The sequence below is a fragment of the Felis catus genome, chromosome D1, assembly GCF_018350175.1.
Source record: "Felis catus isolate Fca126 chromosome D1, F.catus_Fca126_mat1.0, whole genome shotgun sequence".
Classification (NCBI taxonomy): Eukaryota; Metazoa; Chordata; class Mammalia; order Carnivora; family Felidae; genus Felis; species Felis catus.
In genome coordinates, this window is record NC_058377.1 from 63,450,730 (window position 1) to 63,477,671 (window position 26,942).

At 47.7% G+C, this 26,942-nt stretch overlaps 4 protein-coding genes across 16 annotated transcripts in view; 2 read left to right on the forward strand and 2 right to left on the reverse strand.

Annotated features, from left to right (window-relative positions):
* DNHD1 (dynein heavy chain domain 1) overlaps nt 1-8,961 on the forward strand; it is a 98,802-nt gene extending 89,841 nt beyond the window's left edge. For 2 of the 6 annotated variants that reach the window (XR_006586334.1, XR_006586336.1), the window contains 2 exons: nt 6,995-7,099; nt 8,825-8,961. Coding sequence is in view for 2 of the 6 variants with exons in the window: in XM_045038861.1 (XP_044894796.1) it covers nt 6,995-7,042 (48 nt within the window). In the remaining 4 variants the exon portion in view is untranslated. Of the gene's footprint in view, nt 1-6,994; nt 7,186-8,824 lie in introns of those variants that run through there. The other 4 variants (XM_045038861.1, XM_045038866.1, XR_006586335.1 and 1 more) reach the window with 4 other exon arrangements.
* Nucleotides 7,652-18,273, reverse strand: RRP8 (ribosomal RNA processing 8). Of its 4 annotated transcripts, XR_002736245.2 has the most exons (10): nt 18,055-18,273; nt 16,536-16,902; nt 15,856-16,309; nt 15,637-15,766; nt 15,353-15,459; nt 15,172-15,268; nt 14,735-14,946; nt 10,156-10,302; nt 9,338-9,419; nt 7,652-8,682 (listed from the first exon to the last, which is right to left on the reverse strand). XR_002736245.2 is itself a non-coding variant. In XM_023239520.2 (7 exons), the coding sequence occupies exons 1-7, from the start codon at nt 18,151-18,153 to the stop codon at nt 14,827-14,829; spliced, it is 1,374 nt and encodes a 457-aa protein (XP_023095288.2). In that variant the 5' UTR covers nt 18,154-18,273; the 3' UTR covers nt 14,375-14,826. The 4 variants fall into 4 exon arrangements, 1 of the variants encoding a protein (XP_023095288.2); XR_002736246.2 differs by lacking the exon at nt 9,338-9,419; XR_006586343.1 differs by having other exon boundaries at nt 7,652-9,419.
* A 48-nt stretch (nt 18,274-18,321) lies between these two features.
* Nucleotides 18,322-25,239, forward strand: ILK (integrin linked kinase). Of its 5 annotated transcripts, none has more exons than XM_045038872.1 (13): nt 18,322-18,459; nt 18,885-19,021; nt 22,437-22,602; nt 22,746-22,841; nt 23,043-23,139; nt 23,240-23,323; nt 23,430-23,515; nt 23,657-23,766; nt 23,875-24,002; nt 24,084-24,205; nt 24,304-24,403; nt 24,511-24,641; nt 24,826-25,239. In XM_045038872.1, the coding sequence occupies exons 2-13, from the start codon at nt 18,933-18,935 to the stop codon at nt 24,973-24,975; spliced, it is 1,359 nt and encodes a 452-aa protein (XP_044894807.1). In that variant the 5' UTR covers nt 18,322-18,459; nt 18,885-18,932; the 3' UTR covers nt 24,976-25,239. The 5 variants fall into 5 exon arrangements, with proteins under 5 accessions (XP_044894807.1, XP_044894811.1, XP_044894809.1 ...); XM_045038874.1 differs by having other exon boundaries at nt 18,368-18,459; nt 18,776-19,021; XM_045038875.1 differs by having other exon boundaries at nt 18,448-18,590.
* On the reverse strand, nt 25,183-26,616 carry TAF10 (TATA-box binding protein associated factor 10). Its single transcript, XM_023239521.2, has 5 exons — nt 26,361-26,616; nt 26,065-26,219; nt 25,765-25,829; nt 25,560-25,674; nt 25,183-25,377 (listed from the first exon to the last, which is right to left on the reverse strand). Exons 1-5 carry the CDS (start codon nt 26,590-26,592, stop codon nt 25,288-25,290), a joined length of 657 nt encoding a protein of 218 aa, XP_023095289.2. The 5' UTR covers nt 26,593-26,616; the 3' UTR covers nt 25,183-25,287.
* Nucleotides 26,617-26,942: the final 326 nt, after the last annotated feature.

Below are 26,942 nucleotides of genomic sequence, written 5' to 3' on the forward strand. Positions count from 1 at the left end.
TGATGACACAATATTAGACCTTTTGTTACAGTCCCACAGGTTCCTGAGGGCCTGTCCATTTTTCTGTCTATTTTCCTGGTTACTCAAATTGAGTAATTTGTATTGTCCTTTTCTTTTCGCTTTTAGTTATTTATACTTTTCAATTCTAGAATTTCCATTTGATTTCTGTCTCTGGGAAGGTTCCTTATCTGTATATTCATTGAGGCCATACTTTAGTTTCTTATACATATTTTCCTTTCATTGCTTGAATGCACTAATAACAGCTACTCTGAAGTATTTGACAGTTAAATCCAATATCTGTGTCCCCCAGAGTTAATTTCTATTGAGTGTCTTTTACCCTGAGTATAAATTACTGTTTATAATTTCATGTTTTTATAACAGGGTTATAATTTTCTGTTTATTTGTATGTCTGGTAATTTTGGTTAAAAGCTGGTTATTGTGGATAATATGCTGTAGTAAGTTTTCATTCTGTTATATTCTAAAAATTTGTTATTGGTATTGTTATAGTAGGCATTCTGGCGTGGGAGCAGGCCTAAATTGCAAATTTTTTATTTCCTGTGTTGTGTAACAGTAGATGTCTCTGCTTATTTTTTAGCTTATAGCAGCAGCATGCTTTTTTTTTTTTTTTTTTTTTTTTTTTGTAAGCCTGGTCTAGAACATCTCACCTGCACATTTACAGTTTAGTCACTGGCCAAGGATCTAGGCAGAATTTGGCTCAGATTTTGGGGCTCACCTCCTCTACAGTCCTTTTGCTTCTGGGGTTTCCCTTTTAAATTTTCAGCCGCTCTCCACTACCGAACCCTGTCCTCTGACACTTCAGTTGCCATCCAAGCTGGACATAAATTGAGGAATGCACTCAGTCAAAAAGCAAATTTGCACATCTCACACAGTGCACTTCTGTCATTCAGGGGTAGACTCTTCTCTGGACTCTGCCAGTTTTATGTGTTAGGTCCCCCCTCTAAGTCTCCTCTATATGCATGTGTATTTTAGCAGTCATGCAAAGGTTTGGGCAGAGTTTATGTTCATATTTTGGTTTCACCCCTCATGGCACTCTCTCACTTCCAGGATTTCTGCTCTTAAATTTCCAGCTGCTTTACCGCCCTGAACTCTGTCCTCTATTTTGAGCCAGTATGGCTGTGGTTTTTTGCCTTTGGAACTGGTGGATGCTGTGGGGCTGGGAAAGACTTTCAGGCAAAGACCACAAAATCATAATTTTTATGCATTGCAGTTGAAGTATTTTAAGGGTAAATTCTCTAGTTTTTGCCTGCTTTTCTTCACTTTTCAGTGTCTTCAAATAGTTGTTCTTTGGTTTATATTTTGTTCAGATTTTATAGTTGTTAATTTTGTTATATTTTATAGTGGAATAACCAGCCTGACAAATTAAGTTGAACTCTGGAAGCAGGACTCACACATATATATTTAAGAGAACACTTATAAGAAAATTCTTTACTCAATTTTTTTGTGGTCACAAGGATTTGCATAATCTAAATGTCCTTAACTAGGGAAATGGATATGTTAAATGTTCTAAACAGACACTCTGGAACACTAAACAGACATCAGAGGCAAATAAGCCTAGATCCTAGGGGTGCAGTACTGAATAAAACAGATCGAGTCCTTGCTGTCTTGGAACTTACATTCTAGTGTGAAGAAATACGCACTAATCATATAAACAAATAAATATGCAATTTAAAAGGTGATAAGTTCCTTGAAGAAAAACTAAGTGTGGTATGGCAGTAGAGAGGGGGACTATAAAAACTGACTTTTCAACAGAGATTTGAATGAAGTGCCTAAGTGAGCCAGGTAGATATCATGGAAATAACATTCCACATAGATGCACAATGACTTGGAGGCAGGGAGGCATGCTGAGAATATTCAAGAAATAGCAAGATAGACGGTATTTCTGAAAAGGCATGAGTAAAGGGAGTGAATGTTAGATAACTGGAATCCAGAAAACACAGGGCCTCTTAGGAAACAGTGAGAATTCTGGACTATGTTATGAGTGAGATGGGAAGCCATTAGAGCATTTGAAGAGGAGGAAGAGTGAGTCAAAGGTACATATAGCAACATGCACAGCACTTAAAAGCATTGTGGTGAGAAAAGATTTATAGGAAAATATCATTTATGTTCACTCATGAGCATAGCTGCAAAAGTCCTAGACAAAATATTACCAAAATGATTTTAGCAATGTATAAAGAGAATAATAACCAACTAAGGTGATTTTATTCTAAAAATTCAAGGTTGATTTCACACATGAAAATGAATCTATTACTTGCTACACTGAACAAAATTAAATATATATATATGATCATCTCAATTCAGCAGTATTTGACAAAATTTGAAGTCCAATTCATGATAAAAATAATAGCAAACAGAAAAGCACATCATTAATCTGATAACCACTAATCAGAACCTAAATGCAAATATCATACCCAATGATGAAATACTGAAAGCTTTTCTTTCAAGTTTAAGAATGAGATAAGGACTTCCACCAACATCACTTCCCCTGAACATAGTAAGAGACCTTCTGGGTTGTTCACAGCATTATTTGCAGGGACCACAAGCTGGATGTTAGGCAGTTCACCAACCTTGTTTGTCTTCCCCCTGAGCACACAATAGGAGTACACTTTCTCACCAACTACAGAGTTCTACATGGAGAACTCTACAAGGAGACTTGTTTTGGCCAATTACATAGGGGCAAAAAGGGCTGAAACTTTGGGTGCCAGGGAGTGATTTCCCTCGTTCCCTTTTCTTTCCTAGTGATTTTGGAAGCGTGCATTGCATTAGCTAGGGTTCCTGAGTGACTATGAACAGTCCCTGCCTCTAGCAATAGTAAGAAATTATCTTCTGTGGAGTTAAGACATTAACATTCTGGATTTTAATTTCCTGCAGCATGGCACAGCCCATTCTGATTGATATACAACTCAAATTTACCTAAACAATTGAATTAATCAATCATGGTTTACAATCATAATTTACTTACAGAACAGGATACTTCTATAGTAATAACAGTGAATGAAATTCATTTGTACTCAACAACATGGATGAGTCCCATAAACTTAATGTTGAGTGAAAAAGCCAGACACATGAAAATACGTACTATTTAGGTGTACACACTTTAAAAAGGGTCTGAGCACCCAATTCCACCATGGGAGAAGGCCCCCACACCAATAAACAATTCTCTGAGACACCAGCAGGGTGTTCTACAACTCATCTTAATTCTGACACTAACTGTCCTGAGACAGCATTAGATTCCACAGGCTCAGCGCTCAGTCCTACATGACTGCCCTCCTCCCACACTTCAAATGCTAGTCCCAAGTCCAAGTTGTCACAGAACTTGGAAAAAGTTTATTTACATTTGCCGGCTTATTATAAAAGGACATAGTAAAGAATACAGCTGACCATCCAGGTGGAAAAGATGCACAGTGCAACCCCTCAATCCTAGGTGATTTGGGGGCATTCCAAAAGTCATCTCATTAACCTAACAAAAGACCGGTTCCAGCTCTCATCACTTAGGAAACCCCAAGGGTTTTAGAAGCTCTGTGCTAGAAATGGGAGGACCAAATATGTATTCTTTATTATAAATCACAATATCACAATGCTTAACCAGTAAGACCACAAAGGAATGCAAGGAAATTGTCACGAGAGTCAGGATGGTGGTAACTTTGTATGGTTGAGAGAAACAAGTGGTTGATGTTTGGGAGGTAGCATAAAAGGTTTTTGGGTGCGGAGGCTTTCTCAATTTGGATGGTGGTTGCAATGGGGCTGGCCTATGATAAAACCATGGGTCAAACATTTTGGTTTCATTTACTTTTCCATATGGGTATGTGTTTTGCTTACTTTTCCGATGTGTTCAACTAAGAATAATTTTAAAAAAGATCAATAGTTGCTGTAACAACAAACCCTCAAGTGTGTAATGGTTCATCTATAAAGAAAATGACTTCTCACTCAGGTGAAGTCCCAAACAGGTGGCTCTCCTCCAAGTGTTGTTCAGGGATCTGTGTTCCCTCCATCTTTTGGCTCCATCATGTTTGACATGTACCTTTTCAAGGTCATATGGGCAAATGCATCAAGTTGGCCAAAGTGGATTGACATGGGGACTAATGTGTAGCAAAATATAAGGACCCAAATATGCAAGTAGCATACCTTAGTTCCACTACCACCCAACTGGCCAAATTCAATCACGCAGCCACACAAAAGTATAAGGGGAGCTGGAAAACAGAGTCCAGCTAATTTCCCAGGAAGAAGAAAATGGGTGTGAGGAACAGCTGCCAAGTCCCTGCCACAACATATATACACCAAACCATGCACGTTGCTAACATACGTATCTAGGGACATACAGCAAACATATTGTGGGAGTGAGGAAAAAAGAGCAAATAAGTAATAAAGGAAACAAATAACAGGAGAGAGGGCTTTCATGGGCCAATCCTAAAACAGGGCCACAAATTTAGGAGGATTAACTCAATTCCCAGCATCAACCTATGTGGCAACAAAAAAACACAAAAAAAGTCCAGCAGCCATGGTGCCAGCAGTGCCATCCTAACCAGACTCTCTGAAGTGTGACTTAGGTTTTGCAGTTGGTCCGTGTTTGTTTTCTAAGCCTCACTCCCTGGACTTCTCACGAGTTCTGTGAATTACTTAACTGATATCCTCCCAGTACATTTTTTTCTTAACCACACTTTCTTATAGTGTCACAGAGTAAGTTGTATTTTGCCTGTTGAACCTCCGTCCCATGTTGAACTTGAGCCATTACAGTGGGAATCCTTACTTTGTCCTTGGCCTCAAGGGGAATGCTGCTGCAGAAAGCCCAACATCTAGACAAACCTGCTCTCCAGCAGCAACAGCCAAGCAGCAGGAAGATGCCCCTCGCCTCCCAAACCTCAGATGAGTGCATCTAATTGGTGGAACATAGTTTTTACTCAGAACCCCAGCTCCAGGGATTTTAATTTCTCCAGGTAGCAAAGAATTTGAAGCAACCAAGTGAATGGATACGTTTACTCTGGTGGATGTATACCCTGAACACTCCACGGTGACCCACGGCTGACAGAAGCAACAAAGTATGCATAAGAGCAGCTAGTGGAGTGTATCCCTTATTTACCTATTTTCTTAGGGCTCCTGGCCTCTACAGATCTCCCTCCACCCCCCACTCCCCACCCCCTTACACACACTCTTTGTGTTGCTGCAGCTGGGAGTCTGCAAACTCTATTTCCCAGAATCTACTGCCAGCTGGTTCCATTAGTTCCTGTCAATGGGATGTCCTAAAGGGAACCTGAAAGTGAGAGGGGAGGAAGGCCCTTTGTCCCTGTTTTCCAGCTGCTGTCTCATTACTTCAGCTGCAGGCAGCTGGCTCCAGCTATTAGCTGCTTCTGCACTCAGCAGCAGCTTTGCCGCATTTGTCAGATTGTAGAAGCAGACAGGCAGTCACTCCCTTCCTCAGAGGTCCAAGCACTAGGTATGTAGAAGGAGCTTCCCCCACAAAGATGTGAGTATCAGTCAAAAGGGGGTCTTTCTCTGAGCTCCTAATTTCTGGTGATTACACCACTTCTTCCTGTTTGTTTTCCCAGGACTTGGGATGCTCTCGGAATTCTCCAGATAATTTTTGAATTACATCAGCAACTTCGATCTATTCTTTCATCCTTCCAACACTTGGAATCAATTCTCAATAAATGCCCTTTACTTGAAATGCTTTGCATTTTCCTGACAGGGCTCCAATTGATACGTGAATGGATACTAAAAACAGAGCTGAGGGAGGGAGGGAAAGTAAGAATACATTGTCAGTAATACTCTATATAAATAAAGCAGTTCACGTTTTCTTTTTTTTTTTTTAATTTTTTTAACGTTTTTTTAATTTATTTTTGAGACAGAGAGAGACAGAGCATGAGTGGGGGAGGGTAAGAGAGAGAGAGGGAGACACAGAATCCGAAACAGGCTCCAGGCTCTGCACTGTCAGCACAGAGCCCGACGCGGGGCTCGAACTCGCGGACCCTGAGATCATGACCTGAGCCGAAGTTGGACGCTCACTGGACGCTCAACCAACTGAGCCACCCAGGCGCCCCGCAGTTCACGTTTTCTAAGAATATGTACATAAGAAAGAGGATGTTAAATGAGTTTTTCAGTTGTCTAAGACCTTTGGATAATACACCAAAACTGAAGACCATAGGTAATAGGCACTGACACATTCTAAATAAAGATGCTGGATACATCCACATCGGATTTATTCTAAGAAAATAAAGCTGATCCAGAGACCATCAAACTTTCTACTGTATACGAAGTGAGAAACGAAAGATGCATTGATCGGATTTTTTTTAGGAATAGAGAACTTTTCCCCCCTGAAAGGCATCCTAAATCAAGTGAGGAGGGCTCTAATAGAACCATTTATAGTAGTTCTGTGTCTCCACGAGAGGGACAAGCTTTACATTCATTCAGATTACATTCTCGAGCTAGAGGCTTGCCACACTCAGGAACTTAATAGAGCCATCTGTATATGGCCACTGAGGTGGGGCCTGGGGCAGAGGCCTCTTGGGAGTTAATACAACCTGAATCACTTATGAGGGTTTGGAGCCATATGCATATAGAGATTGGTGCTTCTCACATGGAGAAGTCAGTCAGGCTGGCTGAGGCAAGCAAGGGGAGAGGGGTCAGCTGCTGACTGTGCTGCACTGCCAGTGTTGGTGGGAAAAATATGCATGAGTTTCTGGTGGGCTCCCTGAAAGGGAACTAATCTTGAAGTGTTTGTTGGAAACTGTCCCAGGTCCCCTCCCTCTGTGCCAGGGATAGGGATGTTAGCATTAGGAAGCTATGGATTCATGGACAGGGGCAGAAGCTGAAGAGCTGAGGGGGAGTGTGGGCTGTGTATAATAAGCAGCAAAGCCAGCCAGTGCACAAGTCCCTACTGGGGGGCTCCAAAGAACCCCAATACCCCACATGAGAGCCAACATTTAAATAAGTGCCTGTCTTAGTAGAGCACACTGATGGTGTTTACCTTTTTCTCCTCTAGTGTGTCCTCCCCATCCCAATCCTAAGTGACAGAGGAGGTAACGAATGAAATAAAGACCATGCTTCCCCACCCCACTGGGCTGGAGGAAGAACAGCTTCAAACTGGGTAAGCTGCTATTACATCACTGAGGTGTGGGAAGGAGTGTGGGAGACAAATATATTTTAAAATGTTAATATTTTAGGGGCACCTGACGGCTCGGTTGGTAGAGCATGTGACTCTTAATCTCAGGGTCTTGAGTTCAAGCTCCACACTGGGTATGAAGCCTACTTAATATAAAATTCAAAAAAATAAAGATAGAAAAGAAAATGTTAATATTTTAAATTGGCCTCAATTATGTTGTAGGGAATAATGAAACATATTTATACCAGAGTATTAATAACATAGAAGGACCCTTGAAGTAAAGCCAAAAAGGTAGGGGCTGTGGCAATCAACAAGACTCCCAAGAAGTGTAACAGTAAGTAGGGTGTCCCCGACTAATCAAGAACACATCATCTTGTAACCATTAGAATCAAGACACCAAGAGCAACAAAGACCTAAAACTTAACATCCTTGAATTCCTAAACCACTGACAGCAGCCATCTACCTTCAGGTTTCTAAGTATAGTAGAAGAAAAAAATCTAATTTGTTTAGGACATTCTTCAGTGGGATTTTTTTTTCTGGTCACAATCAAAATGCAACTGATAAAATGAGTATCTCAACTTCCTCACGTGGACGTTTTTTTCTCAATTAAGATTCAAAGTTATAGGATAGGTAGGAGTGTTGACTGGCATCTGGTAAGATAATTACATGTTTGAAGCACCCTGAGGGAAACAAAAAAAGGTTTTGTGGTCAAGAGCAAGGTGGACAGGATGCCCAGAAAAGATATATTAGCCAGAGTATATAATACTAACTTCTGTAACCTTCCCAAAGCTCAGTAACTTAATGCAATAGAGGTTTATTTTTGTTGAAAATCCAATGTGGATGTTCTTGGTCAAGCAGATTTCCTCCAAGCAATTGACTCCACAGTCTTTAAAACATATGCTTCAAGCTCACCCAGGAAGGCAGAAGAGGGGATGGGAGAATGTGGAGAAGGCTCATCCACTCTTTAATTGCCTTGGTCTGGTAGTAAAGCATTACTCCTACTTACTTTCCATTGGCGAAGACAATAGCCCCGCCTTGATGCAAGGAGCTGGGAAACATAGTTAACTATGTGTCCATAAAAAGGACATTTTGGTGAGCATCTAGCCAGTTTCTTCCAAAGAAGAAACGGGGATTTGGTGTGAAGATCTGGAAGATGAAAATGAGCTCATCACAAAAAGTACTGTAAAAAGATAGAGCAGCATGTGTAAAGACCCAGCTGGAATGGCTTGGAATGCTAGAGGAATGAAAAGAAAGCTTGCATGGCTGGAGTCTTGTGAGGAAGGAGTGGGTTAAGATGCAGTTGGAGAGCAAGGCCTGAGCAAGATCACACAGGGCCTGGGAGCGAGTCTGTCTTTTGTTCTCAGGGCACTGAGAACCCATTGAAGGATTTTAAGCAGAGAAATGACAATATCTGATTTACATTTTAAAAACATCACTTGGCTGTGTGGGAAACAAATTGCTTTGGGGGCAGGAGTGATGGAATTAGACCAATAAGGCAATTGCTACAGTAGTTGAATATCCTAGAAACAGGTGGCCAGTCTGAGAAGTCATCTAGGAAGGAGGACCACCTGGGGATAAAAAAAACACTATTGTGGGTCTCTGTGAAAAGCTGTAAAGGGCTCTGTGCATTTATGTAAATGGCTGAGTGTTTGGAGCTAAGCTGTGTCTCTGCCAAGATCATGTTGTTTCCTTTGGAACCATGTTCCGTAGGACTGTGTTACAGGAACAAGAGCTGGAGCACACCAAAAACTGCAGCAGCAAGAAACCTCTCAAAGGCATGCTGAACAAGCACAAGGCACAGACTGCCATCCAAACCCAAGCTTATTCTTGTCTCTCACCACCCCTCCAAAGCATTTTCATTTGGGGACACTCTTTCCCTGCTGTGGAGGTAAGCTGCAGCAAGCCCGTGACTTTTCAGCTTATTCTTAGTTAACGGTCTTACGCGATCTCAAGCAATTAGAATATCTAACCCTAGGTAACTATAAATAATGTGCACCCACTTGGAGCTTTAACCACCTTCCCCTCCCAGCTCTGCCCCATTTACTATGTCTCAATGAGCCTGAGCTGGGGAGAAGAGGAATAATAGGAATAATCTGTGTGCTCTCTGCTCTTCTCACCTCCTCTTCATCTCAAGCAATTAGGATATCTAACCCTAGGTAACAATAAATAATGTGCACCCACTGGAAGACGGTTGTCTTCCCCTCCCAGCTCTGCCCCACTTACTATGTCTCAAGGAGGCTGAGTTGGGGAGGAGGAGAATAATCCGTGTGCTCTCGGCTCTTCTCACCTCCTCTCTACCTAATAGCTGCAGAGAAGGAAGGGTTGAGAAAGGGGATAAAGTTCCTGCTGGACTAGGCGATTCTGTGCCTGAGGGGCTTGGCAGATATTTACTTATTTATTTATTCAAATTTTTAAATGTTTATTTTTGAGGGAGAAACACACAGAGACAAGCAGGGGAGGGGCAGAGAAAGGGAGACACAGAATCCGAAGCAGGCTCCAGGCTCTGAGCGGTCAGCACAGAGCCTGATGCAAGGCTCAAGCTCATGAATACTGAGATCATGACCTGAGCCGCAGTCAGCTGCTTAACCGACTGAGCCACCCAGCCACCCAGGTGGCTGAGATACCCAGCCACCCAGGTATCTGAGTACCCGGATACTTAAAGGGGATATCCTAGCTGTCCCTTGACCCTGGAGGGGTCACATATTAGGGGGCGGAGCATTAGTGGGTGGTCCTAGCAACTCCCTCAGCCCACATGGCATATACCTACCTTCTTTGCGCTGAGGTCTCCTTGCCTCCTCAAATGGTCCTACTGGACAGGGCCCAAGACCACCCCATGCTTCCCTCTCTCTTGCAAGGTGCACAGGATACACACATGCATCGCTTGCTATGGCAACTTCTGGGAACACAGGCCTGCAAAAGCTGCAGCACTCCCCTGGCCCCACCACTGAAGCAGTCAGTGAGCTCTGCTTGCCCTCTACATTCCCAGGGCAGGAGTCAGACTCCAAGTTCATCATTCCTCAGCAGGCCCAAAGAATAAATACCTCAAGCTTCCTGAATGGTCCCAGTGGAGTCCACAGTCAGAGCTGAGGTGAGGGGGCGGGTCCTGACAGTCCAGCTGTGCTGTCTCACAATAAGCTCTCTACACAGCAATCCTGCATGGTCTCTTCCCACACATCCTCTTTCTGACCCTGAACCAAAAGCATGCAGTTAATACCACCAGCAAGCATACTCTATTTCCCCCATTTGTTCATTCCCTCTTACTCTCTTAAGGATATTCATGTTCTCCTCACCTCACAACTCCAACCTGTTCACTGCTATTCTCAACCCTACTTCCTGCTTCACTGTGAAAAACCAAAGCAATCAGAATAGCACTTCTCAAACCCTATCCTGATCTTCTGAATCAGAAATTGGGGGAGGGCTTGGCAATCTGCATTATACTAAGACTTCCAGGTGATTCTAACAGTGCCTTGGGTGGTACAGCAACTCCTACCACTTATCTCTTACTACTCTTGCCTTTCCTTTAATGTGTTCTCAAATTGTTCCTTAAACTAGTTTGTTCTTTGAAGACCTAGCATGCTGTTATTTCTTAAGAAAATATACACTGTTGTCTCTTTTCAGTCTAGGCTTTCAACATTAAACACTGAAGCCCAGGAACTTGGGCTTGCATAAGAGCTTCTCCTGAAGCTGATGATGGAGCTGGGAGGCCCCAGTTCAGGCTCAGGGGAGTCCTGCTTTCAGAATCACAGCAACTGATGGAGACACTAGTGGGGCTAGGCTGAGTTATGGGAGGCCCAAGGCCTGAATCAGCCCCAAAGATTTACTCGGGTGGATGGAACAAGACTAGGCAAAGGAAGAATCCAAATTCTTTTCTGGGAGAAAAACAGAAAAAGGAGAAAGGTGTCCCAGCTGTCCTGCTGAGCATAATGAAAACAGGGAAAATTAACCAAGATCTAGGAATATAAACATTCGGGAAATAATACAGACAGGTAAGCTATTAAAGGTGATGTGTGTCCCACAGTGAGATGACTGCTACTCCAACAATTTCCTTGGATTTTTAAATTTATTTTGAGATAGAGAAAGCACATGCAGAGGGACAGAGAGAGAGGGAGAGAGAGAATCCCAAGAAGGCTTCATGCTGTCAGCACAGAGCCCTACATGGGGCTCAATCTCACGAACCGTGAGATCATGACCTGAGCTAAAATCAAGAGTCAGACACATAGCCAACTGAGCCATCCAAGCGCCCTTCCTTGGATTTGATGGCCTGCCTCCCCTTTACCCCAGGAGGCTCCTGCCCTATGGAGCTTTTATGATCGTCATTTCCCCAGTAATCTGCAGTGATCCTGACAAGCTGGAGAGGACTATGAGGGTGTCAGCCAGCTCCACTCACCAGCCTCACATCACCCCCACAATGGAAGTCTCTCCAGTAGGCAGTCCAAACCCCCTGGACTTCTGAAATTCATGCCATCTAGCTTCCCTGTCATTTTATCTGCAGATCTCTGGGATCTGCCCCCTCCCTCAAGAGGTTGGCACTTGTTCCATACCAACTTCTACCATCATCCTGGAGAACTTCAAAGTCCATGCAGACAAGACCTCCCCACAATACCAGAGCCTTCAGTCCATTATCTGAGGGGCAACCTGCCTCACATGCCTCTCAGGCACTGACCCATGTGGCTTTGCTTTAGACTCAGCCACCACCTAAAGCTGCTGGGCCTCGGACATTAATTACTCAAGCATTCCGATTTCTGACCATTGCCTCCCGTCTGCCCAGGTGGCCTGTTTAATGACTCCCAGTGCAACAACCCACTCATGTCTTCACTCTCCTACCTCTTCTACAAAATTCCATAGTCCAGCATAGTAATCAGTTACTTCTGAATAGTGTGAAACGCCTTTGCTTACTTTCAAATTGTTTTTTAAATTGGAAAAAAAAAAAAAAAATTTTTTTTTTTAATTTTTTTTTTCAACGTTTATTTATTTTTGGGAGAGAGAGAGAGACAGAGCATGAACGGGGGAGGGGCAGAGAGAGAGGGAGACATAGAATCAGAAACAGGCTCCAGGCTCTGAGCCATCAGCCCAGAGCCTGACGCAGGGCTCGAACTCCCGGACCGCGAGATCGTGACCTGGCTGAAGTCGGACGCTTAACCGACTGCGCCACCCAGGCACCCCCCCCCCAAATTTTTTTTAATGTTTATTTATTTTTGAGAGAGATATGTGAGCAGGGAGAGAAAGAGAGAGACAGAATCCGAAGCAGGCTCCAGGCTCTGAGTTGTCAGCATAGAGCCTGACGCAGGGCTCAAACTCACAAACCGTGGGATCATGACCTGAGCCAAAGTTGGACTCAACCAACTGAGCCACCAGGTACCTATTTTTTTTTAATTTTTAAACATTTATTTATTTTTGAGAGAGTGTGTTTTTTTTTTTAATTTTTAATGTTTAAGTTTTTTGTATTTTTTTAACATTTACTTATGTTTACTTTCCTTTCATTTCCACTATATGGCAAGGTTCCAACTCTGGATGATCCCTTAGTACTCATTTTTCCCACAGCTACACCTAGACTCCTGAGTAGGCAGAGATAACTACACCACTGGGCTGGCTGGTGGAACCATAAAGTCATGAATAATCCCATATGAACTCACACAGGCCCTCAGTGTTATTCAGTAATCTGTACGCCACTGCAATCTGACTTCACTCTAAATTTTTTTTTAATGTTTGAGAGAGACACAATGGATACGAGCAGGGGAAGGCAGAAGGAGAGGGAGAGAGAGTCCCAAGCGGGCCCTTCACTGTCAGCACAGAGCCTGAAGTGGGGCTCAATCTAACAAACTGTGAGATTATGACCTGAGCCTAAACCAAGAGTCAGACACTTAACTGACTGAGCCACGCAGGCCTCCGATTTTAACAGATCTTGCAACGGCATTTGACAGCTGACAACCTCCCTGTCCCTTCCTTTCGTATTGAAAGCATCCACTCTTCTGGTTTTACTCCTCCATTTCTGGCCTAACCTTCTCATCTTGTCAACCTGCACTCGTCCATTTGCCTTTGCCCATCCATTAAATATTCCTCAGTTTTATTCTGAGCCATCTTCTCTTCTCACTACCTTACTCTGGATATCTTACCTATTCCTTTGACTTGAATTACCACCTCTAAACTGCTGATTCCCAAATGCTAGCCAGCTCTCTCCCGGCACTTTTACGTCCCTCTTCCAAATGAACACCTAACAGTACCTGAAACCCAACATTTTGAATGGCAGCACCAGCTCAACTATTTGCTCAAGCGAGAAACCAGAGACTCAGTTCAGATTCCTCTCTCTCACCAACCTTCAACATTTCCCCTGTTCTGCCTGCTCAAGTTCTCCTATCTGCCTATTTCTTCCATTGTCCCTAGTCCTCAGTGCCTACATCCTGTGCCCTGAACCTGGGTTCTTGCAACACACTACTCTCATCAGTCCCACTCAAATGGATCCTGTCATGCCTTATCACCACCTCAGCAACAAGCTCTGGGAATACAAAAATAAGTATGACTTGAGAAGACTACAGCCTAATGCACAAAGCCACCACAATGCAGTTTAGAGAGCGCAGATGAAGAAATTAATTCTGCTTTGGAAAGGGTGGAGTAGGGAACAGCGAGGCTATTTGGAAGGATGAATAAGACTCTGCCAGTCAGACAAGTATTTGGCAGAGAGAAGAGCACATGGGAAGACACTGTGTGGTATGTGTCGAATGGTTCACAGCCTAGCCTCCAAACATGTCCTCTGGCCGACAGCCTTCCTCAGAGCACTAGAAGCTGTGTCCCATTGGGCACTCTCCATTTTTGCTCTTTGAAACAGATAAAGAGGCTATATCTTTATACCTGGATCCACAGCAAATACCCTCTGGGAGAGGCCAAGGGTCTACCATCCCAGTTCATCTTTTTCCAGCGCCAGCCTTCCTTGCCCATAGCCATCTCAAGACATGCTTATCTGGGCCTACTGCAAGGCAGAAACAACAGACAGACCCTTCTGCCAATGGACAGCCCAAACCCCCACCCTACCATGGCACCAACCAGTTGTTATTTATGAAGAGACCCACGTTCCTCACCATCCTCCTCCAAGCACAGCTCAGAATCTTACCAGCAATCCCTAAATACCCTGGGAAGTAAAACCTGTTGAAAGCCCTATCTTGAGCTCTCCCAGAGTCTTCCTCAATCAACAAATTCATTCTTTACTTTTCAACCTCCAACCCTACCTAGGGAAGATTTTTAGAAAATAGTAAGGCTTACAACATATCACAGCCATAGCTACAGTTTATTAAGCACCTCCTATGTACTCAGCCCTGGCTTTAGATTTCCTCAGCAGATGGAAAATCAGAAAAGAGTAGAGATGCCAGGGCAGAAAGTCCACGTAGCTCCTGAGAGATGGAAAGAGGAGACAAACCCAGAGATGCCTTGCATTCCAAACCACCTAGTTCCCATGACATTTAGAGGATCCCTAATTCCCAAGCACTCTTGTATTTTCACAATAAACTCCTTATTCTTTAGCTAGCCCAAATGACTTTATGATCTTGGAACCAAGAAGCCTTCAACAGAGCAGGGCTGAACCAGGGGGTTTCAGCACACTTCGTTCTTTGGATGGAGGAAGGGATGTACCCGTTCTTGGGTCAGAGCCCGGCTGGATACAGTCTTCAGAGTTCTGAGCCTGGAGTTCGAGACTTGCCTCCCTTTCAAGGGGGGCCCAGAGGTCACCTGCGCTTGTAGAGACATGGCTGAAGTTTCAGGCCTGTGAGTTGAGCCTTGGGACCGACCCGAGGAGGCCCAGTCTTTTCAAAGTCAAACAGGAAGAAGTGGCTGTTGGTAAGATCCTAGGGGCAGAAAAGACCTAGTAAGCTCCAAATCCTCACCCCAGTTCTTCAAAATACTTCTGTCCATGTCCCGCCCTCACTTAGAAAGCTTCCAGGGCTCTCTCATGTGTCATGCCTTCAAGAAGCAAATGTCTGTGTCTGTGCCTATAGCCTCCTTCCCGAACACTATTACTCTAAAAAACGACCACATGAGACAAAAATAGGGAGACTTCTTGGGGCCCTCACCTTGGAGATGACTTTGAAGCCCAGTTTGGTCACAGCCCCCAGAAAAGTCCGAACATCTTCAAAACGGCTACTGACTTCAGCCACTTTCAGAAGACCCCTGAGAAGGGTAAAAAGTTCTATGTAAATGCACGGACACAGGCATGTGCACATATATATGCATCCGTGTTCTGAGAACTCCTACCCTGGCTTCAGCACTCTATTTGCCTCCTCTAGGAAGTCCCTGATGTTGGTTCCCATCAGTGAAAGGCAGAACACAGCCACATCCACAGACTCATCCTCCAGAGGCACCTGTGGAGAGTAGGAGTACTATAAAGAGCACACGATATGGGACTCAGAAATCTAACACTGAGTGCTAGTGCCAGACACCAGGATGGGCAGGCAGGGCAGAGAGAGGGAGCATTAGAGATTAGCACACAGAGGCTGGGTCTAGACACAGTTCAGATACAGAGAGGAAGAGGGGTTTACCTGGGCCATGTCACACACAGTGACCCTGGGGTCCAGAGAGGCCAAGTCAAAGCAGTGTACAGGGTTCCGGATACTTGAAGCCAGGCGGCAGTCCCCGCAGCCGAAGTCAGCTACCACCAGGGACGCAGGCCTGGGAGTGGAGGGGAGGGATCACTTACTGGTCTAGTCTGAGCCATGACTGACCCACATCGCTTCTCACAGTGCCCAACCCCCATTCACCGCTGGCGAAGATCTCTGGCAATGCGGTCCACTGGCTGCAGTGGCCACTTCTTGACTTGGCTCTGGAAGCCACGATGGTAGAGGAGAAAGGCCTCAGGGTCTTCCTGGAAGAGACGCTGTGCAGCACTGCTAGGCCCTGAGTATAGCTGTTCGTTGAGGTAACGAAATCGAGCACCATCCAGCCGTTGTGCCATGCGGGCTCGCAGAGCCCCCGCCCGATCCTCATGGCTGTGTGGACTGGGGTCAGGAGGCATCTCTGTCTCCTCTGTGGAGACTGTGGCTGGAGCCTGGTCTGGTGGCTGAGGTGGCCGAAACTTATTCTTATGCCTACGTTTATTCTTTTGCCGGTTCCGCCACTGCTTGCGACTCAAGATGTGGGGGGGGTTGGCAGAAGTGGTCCCAGCGCTTGGCTGGGATAGGTCATTTGTATCTCTACTCTTCCAAGCTTTGGGACCTACAGGGAGGGAGATGGGAAAGCATATTTGGGGTAAGATCCCCTGAATTCAGAGGTTTGGCAATCATCCTGGCCATACCCCTATCCTTGAGAAAGGGACTGCTGCCTGCACGAAAGTACTTCTTATTGCCTAATCCCAAACCTAATGGTGGCAGGTAACCTGTCATCTATTAGGATACACTGATCCCCCTCCCTGTCCCCCACACATGTACATATCCATTAGTACCTGTTTGGTCATCATTGTCCAGGTGCTGGGCAGGGTTTGAGCGGACCTGTTTCTGCTGTTTCCTCTTCCTTTTCTCTTCTTCAGCAGAGTCACTGGCATTAAAAACCCCTTTGAGGCACTTTTTCTTCCTTTCTACTTCCTTTTCTTCAGAGTCACTGCCAGGTGGGCCCTGTTTCTGACATTTCTTCTTCCTCTTCTTCTCTACTTCAATAGAAACATTGGAAAATGAGGACTTTTTTGAGTGTTTCTTCTTCCTTTCCACTACCTCCTCCTCAGAGTCACTGCCAGGCAGGCTAGGAGATTGCTGGGGAAGAGCTGCTGCCTCCAGGGCCCGTAACGTGGCCAAGAGCTGACGGTGCTTGGAGCCCTGGGGGAAAACAAGGGATGAAAGCAGGGGTGAGGTGAATAGAGGGCAATGGAGAATAAGAAGGGAGAGGTGGAGAGGCATGTGGATTATTCCTAGTCAACTTCACTAGCTTGTCATGAAGCCTGTCAGACCGTGAATAACTTTCAAGTCACCATCTCAATCTTTGGGAGGCTGGAGAGCAGAGAAAGCATCCACCTCACTTTCTTCAAATTGCAGATGAGAAAATGGAGCTCCCCCAGGAATGTGGTAAGGCCACAAGCAACAGTTCCAACCTTCAATGTCAGGCTTTTGCCTCCAGCTGGTTATCTTTCTATAAAAGCTAGGGAGGTTTTTGAAAATGAGTAACAGGATCACACGTGTGTATTTAAGATGAGTCTAGCTGTAGATGTAGTGTAGAGAACAAACCTGAAGGCACAAGCTGCCGACGGACGGAGACCAGTGGCATGGATTAAAGCAGTGGGATGAGGGGATGAACAGGAGGGAATAAAGCAGTCCAATTCCATGTTGGAGGTTGAGTGAAAGGTAGGAAGAGCCTGAGGAAGTACAACAGCCTTCACATGTGCAAAGGCTTAAAGGAGGTCTATTGTCTGAGAGGCCTGGACTGAAGTCCTGCTGGGAAGTCCTAGGCCAGGCACTTAGCCTGAAGGTTTTCAGTACCCACTCTGCACCACTTCTTTAGAATGGTAGTGCCAACAATCCTTTATTGTCATTTACTCTTGCTCTTTGCAGTCCAATCTCCACACTGCAACCAATGACTTTCTCAAAATGCAAATCTTAAGAAATCACTCCCCTACTAAATCCATTTCATTGGCCTCTATCCTTAAAATGCGCAAAACTTCTACTCTCCTCTCCAACTTCAAAGGCATACCCTCTTACTCTCTATGCTCCATCCACACGGATCATTGTGTGTGTGACCCTAACTACAGGACATGCTTTCTTGCCTCAGGGCCTTTGCTCGTGCTTTTCCTGTCCAAGAAACCCTCTTCACTTCAGTAACTTCAGTAACTTCACTCAGTCGAATCTTCAGTTGGCCCAGGCGCACTCCCCCCCCCCCCCGCCCCCCACACACAACGTAGTGTCCCAGCGCTCGGATCCACCAGGGTAAGCTTCTCCTCCTGAAACAGCTCCCGGTGCCCCTGCAGGGTCACTCACCTTGATTTGCGAGGCTGCGGCAGGCCGAGGTCGTGCAGCTACAGGTTCGAGGCCCGTGGCTACTGGGGCCTCCTCGGCCCACTCCGGCTCTTCGAACATGCGGGTCGGGTGGGCGAAGTCGCGAGAGCCAAGCACCTCTCCACGTGCAGCGCTAGTCTCCTGTAAACCGACCGCGCGTAGTCGCCGGAACTGAGCCGGAAACCAAAGAGTGCAAGTCTGGGTGGCTAGAGAGGCCGGCGCGGCGCCGAAAACCATCGAGTTTAGGCACTGCTGGCTAGAAGGGCAAGGGAGGCGGGAGGGAGAGTTGGGGGCCCGCGCTGGCCCGAGAGGGCCAGGGGCGGGGCTGGGCGGCGGGCGCGGCCGGACGGGAGTTCCCCGGAGAAGGCTCCTTCAGCCCGAGTCCCGGTGAGTGCGAGAGCACCCGTGCCGCTCCCCAAGGCTCGACCCCTGCCAACCCGTCAGCCTTCACTCGGCCCGAATACCGAGTAGGGAAGGAGGGCCACCCCCGGGAAGGACCCCCGATCGCCTCTCACAGGGTATAGGGCGCCTGAACTCCCCCTCCCCCAGCTCTGTTGGCGGGTAGGGTCCCAGTGCTTGCCCGCTGACATCCCTTCAGGGGACTCTACTTCCTAATCACCCCCTACCTCGTTCGGACCCGCCTTTCCTTCGCGCCCAGGGTACACAGTCGGGGATCATCCCGTCTTCCCCAACTCCTTTCCAGACCTGCACTAGCCGGAGAGGCAGCCGGGACCCTCCGCCCCCTACACAAACACTTATCTCTGGTGGGGGACAAAGCTCGGGGTTCACTCCCCTTCCCTGGATCCCTCCAGAGTCCCCAGGCTTCCCCAATCTAGGGGATTCAGCGCCGGGACGCTGCTATGGACGACATTTTCACTCAGTGCCGGGAGGGCAACGCGGTGGCCGTTCGCCTGTGGCTGGACAACACGGAGAACGACCTCAACCAGGGGTGAGCTGAGGTGGCTGGTGGGTGAGAAGAAGGGCAAAGACCTGCTCCTCTCCGCGATGTGGGGTACTCACGTTGGCTGGGGGCAGCTGACTTTCCTACCCAGCATGAAGAGTGCAAAGCACAGCCTGTGGGGGGCAGAGGGTCTCCACAGAGAAAACTGTGTTTCTGCTGACTCTTGACTGCTCCTCAACAAGAGTTTCATAGTCAGAGGCTGCAGAAAGCTTTCCAGTTTCAGTGAGCTGCACTGGCATAAGCTAGGAGGCAAGAGTGTCTGGAAATTGTCTACAGGTCCATATGGCTGCAGGAGGGAACTCTGAGCTTCTGTGGGCTGAAGCATTGGGTATGAGTGGGGAACCACAGGAGATAAGACTGGAAAGGTCTGCTGCAAGGGTCAGCCAGATCATGCAAGGATATTTAGGCCATAATAAGGCCATTTTTCTAAGAACAGGGGTTTAAACCCTTGCTGTGATATGATGAGATTGTCCATTTAAGTGTCATCTTGGATAACTTTTGAGGAGCAGGTGGCCATGTGGAGGGGGAATTGCTTAGTCCATCCCAGAAGTGGTGTTGCCTTAGACTAGAATGGGGGCAGATGAAAAAGAAGGAAGTGATCGGATTCCTGAAATCTTTAGGATAAAGAATTTATGAGACCTGGTGTGGAGAGTGAGGAAGGTCAAGGATGATGACCAAGGGCTCTGGCTTGGACACTTGGGTGGATTGTGGTTACTTTTACGGAGTTGGACAAGACTGAACGATGATGAGTGCTGCTCTGATGTGTTAAAGTGACTGTACAGCAAAGTAGAAATGTTGAATAGATTGTTGGCTATGCAGATTTGGATTTAAGGACAGAGATCTGACTTGGAGACACAGATTTGGGAGGTATTAATGTATAGACAATACCTGAAGACACAGGTGTGAAGGAGAGGGGATGAGAAGCCTACAAGACTGAAAAGGAGCCACTGGAGGTTGTATGAGAAACAGGAAAATATGTTAGTTAAGCTCGGACAAGTGAATTTTCAACAAAGGGGTAGTGGTCAACAGTAGAATAGGCTGTTGAGAGGTCAATGAACTTGAGCACTTTGAAGTAACTAATGAATTTACAATTAATATATTGGATGATCTTTCTGAAGGCTGTTATACAGGGAAATGGAGGAAGAAACCAGACACCACCGGGTTCCTTCATTTAAAGTACTGTGAACACCTCCTGTGCTGGGTTCTAGAGGCCCAGAATCAGACATAATGCCAGCCCTCAAGGCAGCAGCCTGGTGGCAGGTTGAACAGGAGGTGAGGAAATAGAGAAAGTGAATGTAGACAAGGTTGGCTGAGAAAGGAAGGCAAGAAAAGCAGTAGTGGTGTTGATGATTCAGGTTGGTGGTTTTGATTCAGGGTTTTTTTATTTAAAAATTTTATTCCTTCAGGTTGGGAGAGTTTACTATTTAGGTTTGAGAGGTAGGGATCATCTATCATCTTCATCCAGGCTTCACTCATGTTCTCTATGCTATTCCTCCATAATTCCCAGTCACTTTTTCCATTTTTCATATTCTTTCATAATTTCCATATTCTTTCATAATTCTTCAAAGGGTGCTCTGGTAAAGAGTGAGTACCCTTATTATTTTGTTGGTAGGGTTATAAAGGCTTAGTTGAAGTTGTCCAGTGGGACTTGCATCGTGTAAAACTCTGGTGCCAAACCGTGAAGGGCTGGCATTAGTGAAACTGGAAGGCTTTGGTGCTGGTTTGAGGAGATAGGCTTTGGGGGCCCAAGCAGGCTAAATGCTGGATATGAGGTGGGGTGAATTCCCTGTACGCCTCTTTGGGATTACAGCCTGTGGCCCTGCGATGACAGGCAACCTGACAGTGAGCAGAACCCTTGTGCCCATACTTTTGCCCTCAGGCTCTGGCCTGCTCCTTGCCACAGACTGCAGGAGGCTGATAAACCGGGCACAAATTAAAGAGCTGGGAGGCAAAACTGACTGATAAGTAGAGGATAGTAGTTGCTTCAGAGAAGAGGAAGAGGGGGAAATCCACCTCCCAGGAAACCTTTTGGCTATCTCTAAGTGAGCTGATGAGGGCAGCTGTGGAGGGAAGTCATTAAGTTAAAGGCCACGCCCCACTCTCATCCCGAGGGAGGGGGACATCTGTGTGGCCTGCAGTGGCCAGACCTCTGATCTACTTCAGGCCATGCCCAGAGCTCCCACAAGGGAAGTGACCGCAGCACTAAGGCATCCGGAGGCTGCAGTCCCAGACCACGGACCGCCCCCTGCCCCGCCCCTTGGATGTTCACCGGAGCCCATGCTGGGTACTGGAGGGAATTTCCTTTTATGGCCCCAGGCTGTCAGGCAGACCCAGCTCCCACCAAGTGTTTTTTTTCTTTTTGTACAGTTCTTTTACTTTAGAAAATACATATCCTTTAGGGGGAAAAATTCTGATCCAGTTTTCTTTCCAAAGAAGCCATTCTCATTTTCCTCTCCTCATTTTCTGGGCCCAGGATTGTTTGAATAGAGGAATCGTGTCTTACCAAACCAAATCCTGGTTTGATAGCTGCCTCATCAGTAATGACCTATCAAAAGAACTTCTCTTTTTCATTATAAACCCTTCCAAAACATTATTTTCATTGCAGTCCATTTTTAGATCTTAAGTTTCAGTACCAGAGCCAATCAGGAAGCTTGCTCCCTTTCCCATGAGTTGTGGCCTTCCTTCTCCAAGACACCCTTCCCTTGCATTAATATGCATTAAACACTTGTTGTCTATTCTCTCAAGAAGTTCACAGTCTTGCAGACAAGACAGCCCATTCAATTTTTAAAATCCAGTACACAAGTGGTATAGGAGGGGGATGTATGAGATGCAGTGGAAACAGAAAGGACCAACAGATGTTGCAAAAGGAATACAGAGGAAACCAAATGAAGAATGGTACCATTTAAATTTTTTTTTTTTTAACATTTATTTATTTTTGAGACAGAGAGAGACAGAGCATGAACAGGGGAGGGGCAGAGAGAGAGGGAGACACAGAATCGGAAGCAGGCTCCAGGCTCTGAGCCATCAGCCCAGAGCCTGACGCGGGGCTCGAACTCACGGACCGCGAGATCGTGACCTGAGCCGAATTTGGACGCTCAACCGACTGAGCCACCCAGGCGCCCCAAGAATGGTACCATTTAATGAGAGAAAGGCTCATGGGAGATGATGAAGACAATGAATCATATGGTTTTGTTGGGATTTCAGGTGGTGGTTGGTTGGGTTTGAAGCTCAGGGGAAGGTCTTAATTAGATAGCTTTGGAAGTTGCTGGCATGAATGAGAATCAGTCCTGGAGAGGTAAGGTTTCCGGGAGAGAACATGCAGAATAACTATCAGTTTTTCTTCTGTCAAAGCCTTTGTTCCCATCCCCCCTCCAGATCAATAACCATTGTCCCTTTCTTAAAGGGACGATCATGGCTTCTCCCCCTTGCACTGGGCCTGCCGAGAGGGCCGTTCTGCTGTGGTTGAGATGCTGATCATGAGGGGGGCACGAATCAATGTGATGAACCGTGGGGATGACACCCCCCTGCACCTGGCAGCCAGTCATGGACACCGTGATATTGTGCAGAAGGTATTTATGAATGCTCCCTCTAGCCCACATCCTATACATGCCTGGAAGTCAGTCACAAGCACATGTACTCCTCTCTCCTCGCATGGTTCAACCCCTGTCTGTCATTTGTGTCTTCTGCCTCTTCTACTTGTCCATGGGACCAGCTGCTGCAGTATAAAGCTGACATCAATGCAGTGAATGAGCATGGGAATGTGCCCCTGCACTATGCCTGTTTTTGGGGACAAGATCAGGTCGCAGAGGTGAGTGCTCATGCCCGAAGCCCTGGGATGAGTGGGAAGCAAAGTCTGAGCCTGAATGGGAGATTCTAGAACCTTCAACCCATCCTGTGAGTACTGCTGAATGTGTGACATTCAGAGTTGATACTACATCTGTATTCATGGTTGGTTGTGACCCTCAGGGAGGCAGCAGGGCCCCTCATCACAACCACCTTTTCATTCTAGGACCTAGTGGCTAACGGGGCCCTTGTCAGCATTTGTAACAAGTATGGAGAGATGCCTGTGGACAAAGCCAAGGCACCCTTGAGAGAGCTCCTCCGAGGTCTGTCCCCCACCCCCAGTTTGTACCCTCTTGTCTTGTCCCCCCACCTATATCCTCGCCCCATACTACAACTGAAGCGAAAATTGTTTTTCTTCCCCAGAACGGGCAGAGAAGATGGGCCAGAATCTTAACCGTATTCCATACAAGGACACATTCTGGAAGGGGACCACCCGCACTCGGCCCCGTGAGTCAGCTGTAAGGGGAGGGGAGGGGTGGTTGAGGGAATAACCTTGAGCTCCTGGGGCTGGGTTAGGGGGAAGTTTGGGTACCTGACCTGCCCACACTCTCAGGAAATGGGACTCTGAACAAACACTCCGGCATTGACTTCAAACAGCTCAACTTCCTGGCGAAGCTCAACGAGAATCACTCTGGAGAGGTGACCCTGCCCTTCGTGCCCCTCCCTCCCCAACCCCTAACCAATTACCTGCTCTTCACCTGCCTTAAGCTTTTCCTCTGGTAAGTGGACAAGAAAGCAGTGGCCTTAGTTAAAGCCTCCTAAACCTTACTTGTCTCTCAGCTATGGAAGGGCCGTTGGCAGGGCAATGACATCGTCGTGAAGGTGCTAAAGGTTCGAGACTGGAGTACAAGGAAGAGCAGGGACTTCAATGAGGAGTGTCCCCGGCTCAGGTGCGGCAGGGCCTAAATGGGAAGCTGCTGGTTCTGAAGAACCCGGAATAGCACCCAAAGGGAGATCTTTTATGCTGATCTCAGCTAGGGATACTCTCCCTCTTCCAGGATTTTCTCGCATCCGAATGTGCTCCCAGTGCTAGGTGCCTGTCAGTCTCCACCTGCTCCACACCCCACCCTCATCACACACTGGATGCCATATGGATCCTTGTACAATGTGTTACATGAAGGCACCAGTGAGTAGGGGATGCCAAATCTCAAGGGATGGGGGCAGGGTGTGTGAGCCTTTCCAAACTATTTAACTCTTGCCTCCTTAGATTTTGTTGTGGACCAGAGCCAGGCTGTGAAGTTTGCATTGGACATGGCAAGGGGCATGGCCTTCCTACACACTCTAGAGCCCCTCATCCCACGACATGCACTCAATAGCCGTAGTGTAATGGTAAGGTCACACTTCACTCCTGGCCCATGCCCCCAGAGCCCTTTCGCTGTCTAGAATAGGACTTACCTCCTTCCACATATCTATCTTCTCTTCCTCAGATTGATGAGGACATGACTGCCCGAATCAGCATGGCCGACGTCAAGTTCTCCTTCCAATGCCCTGGGCGCATGTATGCACCTGCCTGGGTGGCCCCTGAAGGTGAGTGAGGGCATCATGTTGGGAGGTAGAGAAGGGCCAGCTCAGTAGTAATGGAAGGGAGCAGAGACAGGACAGGCAGCTGGAATAGATAAGTCCTGTTCCTCCAGCTCTGCAGAAGAAGCCTGAAGATACAAACAGACGCTCAGCAGACATGTGGAGTTTTGCAGTGCTTCTGTGGGAACTGGTGACACGGGAAGTACCTTTTGCTGACCTCTCCAACATGGAGATTGGAATGAAGGTGAGAGCACAACTGTATGCACTGGTGTCAGAGGAATGGTGGTGGTAGTGACAATAACTATAGCAGGGCTGGGCTCTTCCCATTTTTGTTAGAATATACGGTAATCCTGTCCTGAGGACTAGAGGCCTCTCCCCACAGGATATTCAAGTCCTGAGACCCATTTTATTTTTCCCTGTATTTGCAGGTGGCACTGGAAGGCCTTCGGCCTACCATCCCACCAGGCATTTCCCCCCATGTGTGTAAGCTCATGAAGATCTGCATGAATGAAGACCCTGCTAAGCGGCCCAAGTTTGACATGATTGTGCCCATCCTGGAGAAGATGCAGGACAAGTAGAGCTGGAAAGTCCTTGCCTAAACTCCAGAGGTGTCAGGACACGGTTAGGGGAGTGTGTCTCCCCAAAGCAGCAGGCCTCTGGTTGCCTCCCCTGCCTCCAATCATGGTACTACCCCAGCCATGGGGCCCATCCCCCTGCCCCCATCCCTACCACTGCAGCCCCCAAAGGGGCTAGGCTCAGAGCTTTGTCACTTGCCACACGGTATCTCCCGGCATGGGAGGGACCAGCCCTGCCTGTCACAATAAAGTTTATTATGAAAACAGGCTGGTGTGGGGACAAGGGGACAGACAAGTACATTTAGGTTGGGTGGCTCAGGTGAAGTAGTGCGGCTTCTTCACATTGATGCCATACTCGCTGAGGGCAGGGGTCAAGTCCTCCATGGTTAGAGTGTACTTGCGGTCCTGAGGGAAGAGGGAAGAGCACCAGCTGAGCATAGGAATCCCAGATTTCAGTCCCAGGTGGGTGACCCTGAGTAGGTCTTTCACCTCCCCTAGGGCTCAGGTTCCCCAAAGGAGTTTCAGGATAAATTAAGCCTCCGATGCTGTGGGAGGTAATTACTGATTCAATGAGCCTCCCCTCACACCTTGCTCTTGCTTCGGGAGCTGCCAGAAGCTGTGCCCTTCATTTTGCAGTGCTGTAGGGCATCGTTGGCAATATCTGAGATGAATTTCTGGGCAGCTAGGGAGATGAGCCGAATTCTAGAGAGAAAAAAACCGGTGTGAGAAAGAGATGGGGCAACAAACTCCGCACAAGCACCCAAGACTCTAACTTGCCCAGACTGTACTCACATGCGTGGGTCCGAGGCCTCAAAGCCAGCGCGGTTCAGGTAGTAACCAGTCACTGCATCTGGGATCTGAGAGATCAAGGAGACGACCGTCAGCGTTCGCCCTGTGCAGTGCCGGGCTGAGAGGGTGAGGGAAATGGGTGGAAGGCCTGGCTTTCAGGAAGCTCACAGTTTGGGTGGGCAGAGGGGATAAACCAAAGAGCTAGTAGGGGAGCAAGTACAAAAGGAAGCTAGAAATCCAGGTGGCGTAGCGGAAAGTTGGCCTGACAGCGGGTCAATAGCCTTGTTCAGGCAGGAAGCCCACCGTAGGCGTGTAATCCTCCAGCTGCATCAGGAAGTCCACCAGAGGCGTGCTGGACACCACCGGCTTCACGTCTCCGTTGGCCGCGCTCGGCAGCACGTAAACCCCGTTAGACATGGCCCCCTCCGGGGGCGCCGCGCCGCCCGCCGACACCGGAGCTGGAGGAGAACCAGCAAGCTGAGACACGGAGGTGGGAGGCACGGGGCCCCAGCTAGGTCTGCCTCAAACCCTCTGCCCTCACCCACTATTGGGCCCAAGACCTAGGCGCTGCCCTCACCCTCACCCGTCCCAGTCCTCACCCGCCCCGCGCCGCTCGGCCGGCTCCCCGGCCCGCGCCGCCACGGGTCCCGTGCCCCCTGCCGCAGCTCCAGCCCCAGGTCCCCCTGCCGTCCCCGCAGGGCTGGCCTTGTTCTCCGCAGCGGTGCCGGCGGGCAGCGCTGCGGGGGCCGAGACCGCGGGCGTCGGGCCCGGGGCCGAGGCGGCGGAGCCCGGCGCCGCCTCGGGGTCCGCGCCGGAGCCGCTGCAGCTCATCGGGCCGGTGGGAGAGGCGGCGAACAGAGCCGCTTCCGCTTCCGTTCACGTTACGCACACACCATGGGTGACGTCACACGCCCCGCGCCTCGCCCCTCCCAAGTCGTGTTTGCAGTCTCTCGGGCCTCCCGCGTCCTACTTGTCAGTCTGCCCGCGAAATGGCGCAGAGGGGCCACTTCCCCCTCGCGCTGTACTCTTAGGGCCTTACGCCGGCATAGGAACCGTGAATGTCGAGGACGCTCTTCTGCGGGTCTGGGACCACTTGTGCAACCTGGCGCTTGAAGACTGCTTTCGGACAGTCCTCGACCACCGGTTGCCTGGTAGTCTGCATCCTTTCTGGTTCCCTTACT

Coding starts and splice junctions, on each gene's coding strand:
- RRP8 (XM_023239520.2), bottom strand. CDS start 18,153: ATGTTCGAAGAGCCGGAGTGGGCCGAGGAGGCCCCAGTAGCCACGGGC. Junction 15,460..15,636: donor CTGTGTGTGACATGGCCCAG/GTAAACCCCTCT, acceptor TACTCTCCACAG/GTGCCTCTGGAGGATGAGTC. Junction 14,947..15,171: donor GCTTCAAAGTCATCTCCAAG/GTGAGGGCCCCA, acceptor TTCTGCCCCTAG/GATCTTACCAACAGCCACTT.
- TAF10 (XM_023239521.2), bottom strand. CDS start 26,592: ATGAGCTGCAGCGGCTCCGGCGCGGACCCCGAGGCGGCGCCGGGCTCC. Junction 26,220..26,360: donor GGCCGAGCGGCGCGGGGCGG/GTGAGGACTGGG, acceptor GTTCTCCTCCAG/CTCCGGTGTCGGCGGGCGGC. Junction 25,675..25,764: donor GAGGCCTCGGACCCACGCAT/GTGAGTACAGTC, acceptor TTTTCTCTCTAG/AATTCGGCTCATCTCCCTAG.
- ILK (XM_045038872.1), top strand. CDS start 18,933: ATGGACGACATTTTCACTCAGTGCCGGGAGGGCAACGCGGTGGCCGTT. Junction 23,767..23,874: donor GAGGAGTGTCCCCGGCTCAG/GTGCGGCAGGGC, acceptor TCCCTCTTCCAG/GATTTTCTCGCATCCGAATG. Junction 24,003..24,083: donor TGTGTTACATGAAGGCACCA/GTGAGTAGGGGA, acceptor TTGCCTCCTTAG/ATTTTGTTGTGGACCAGAGC.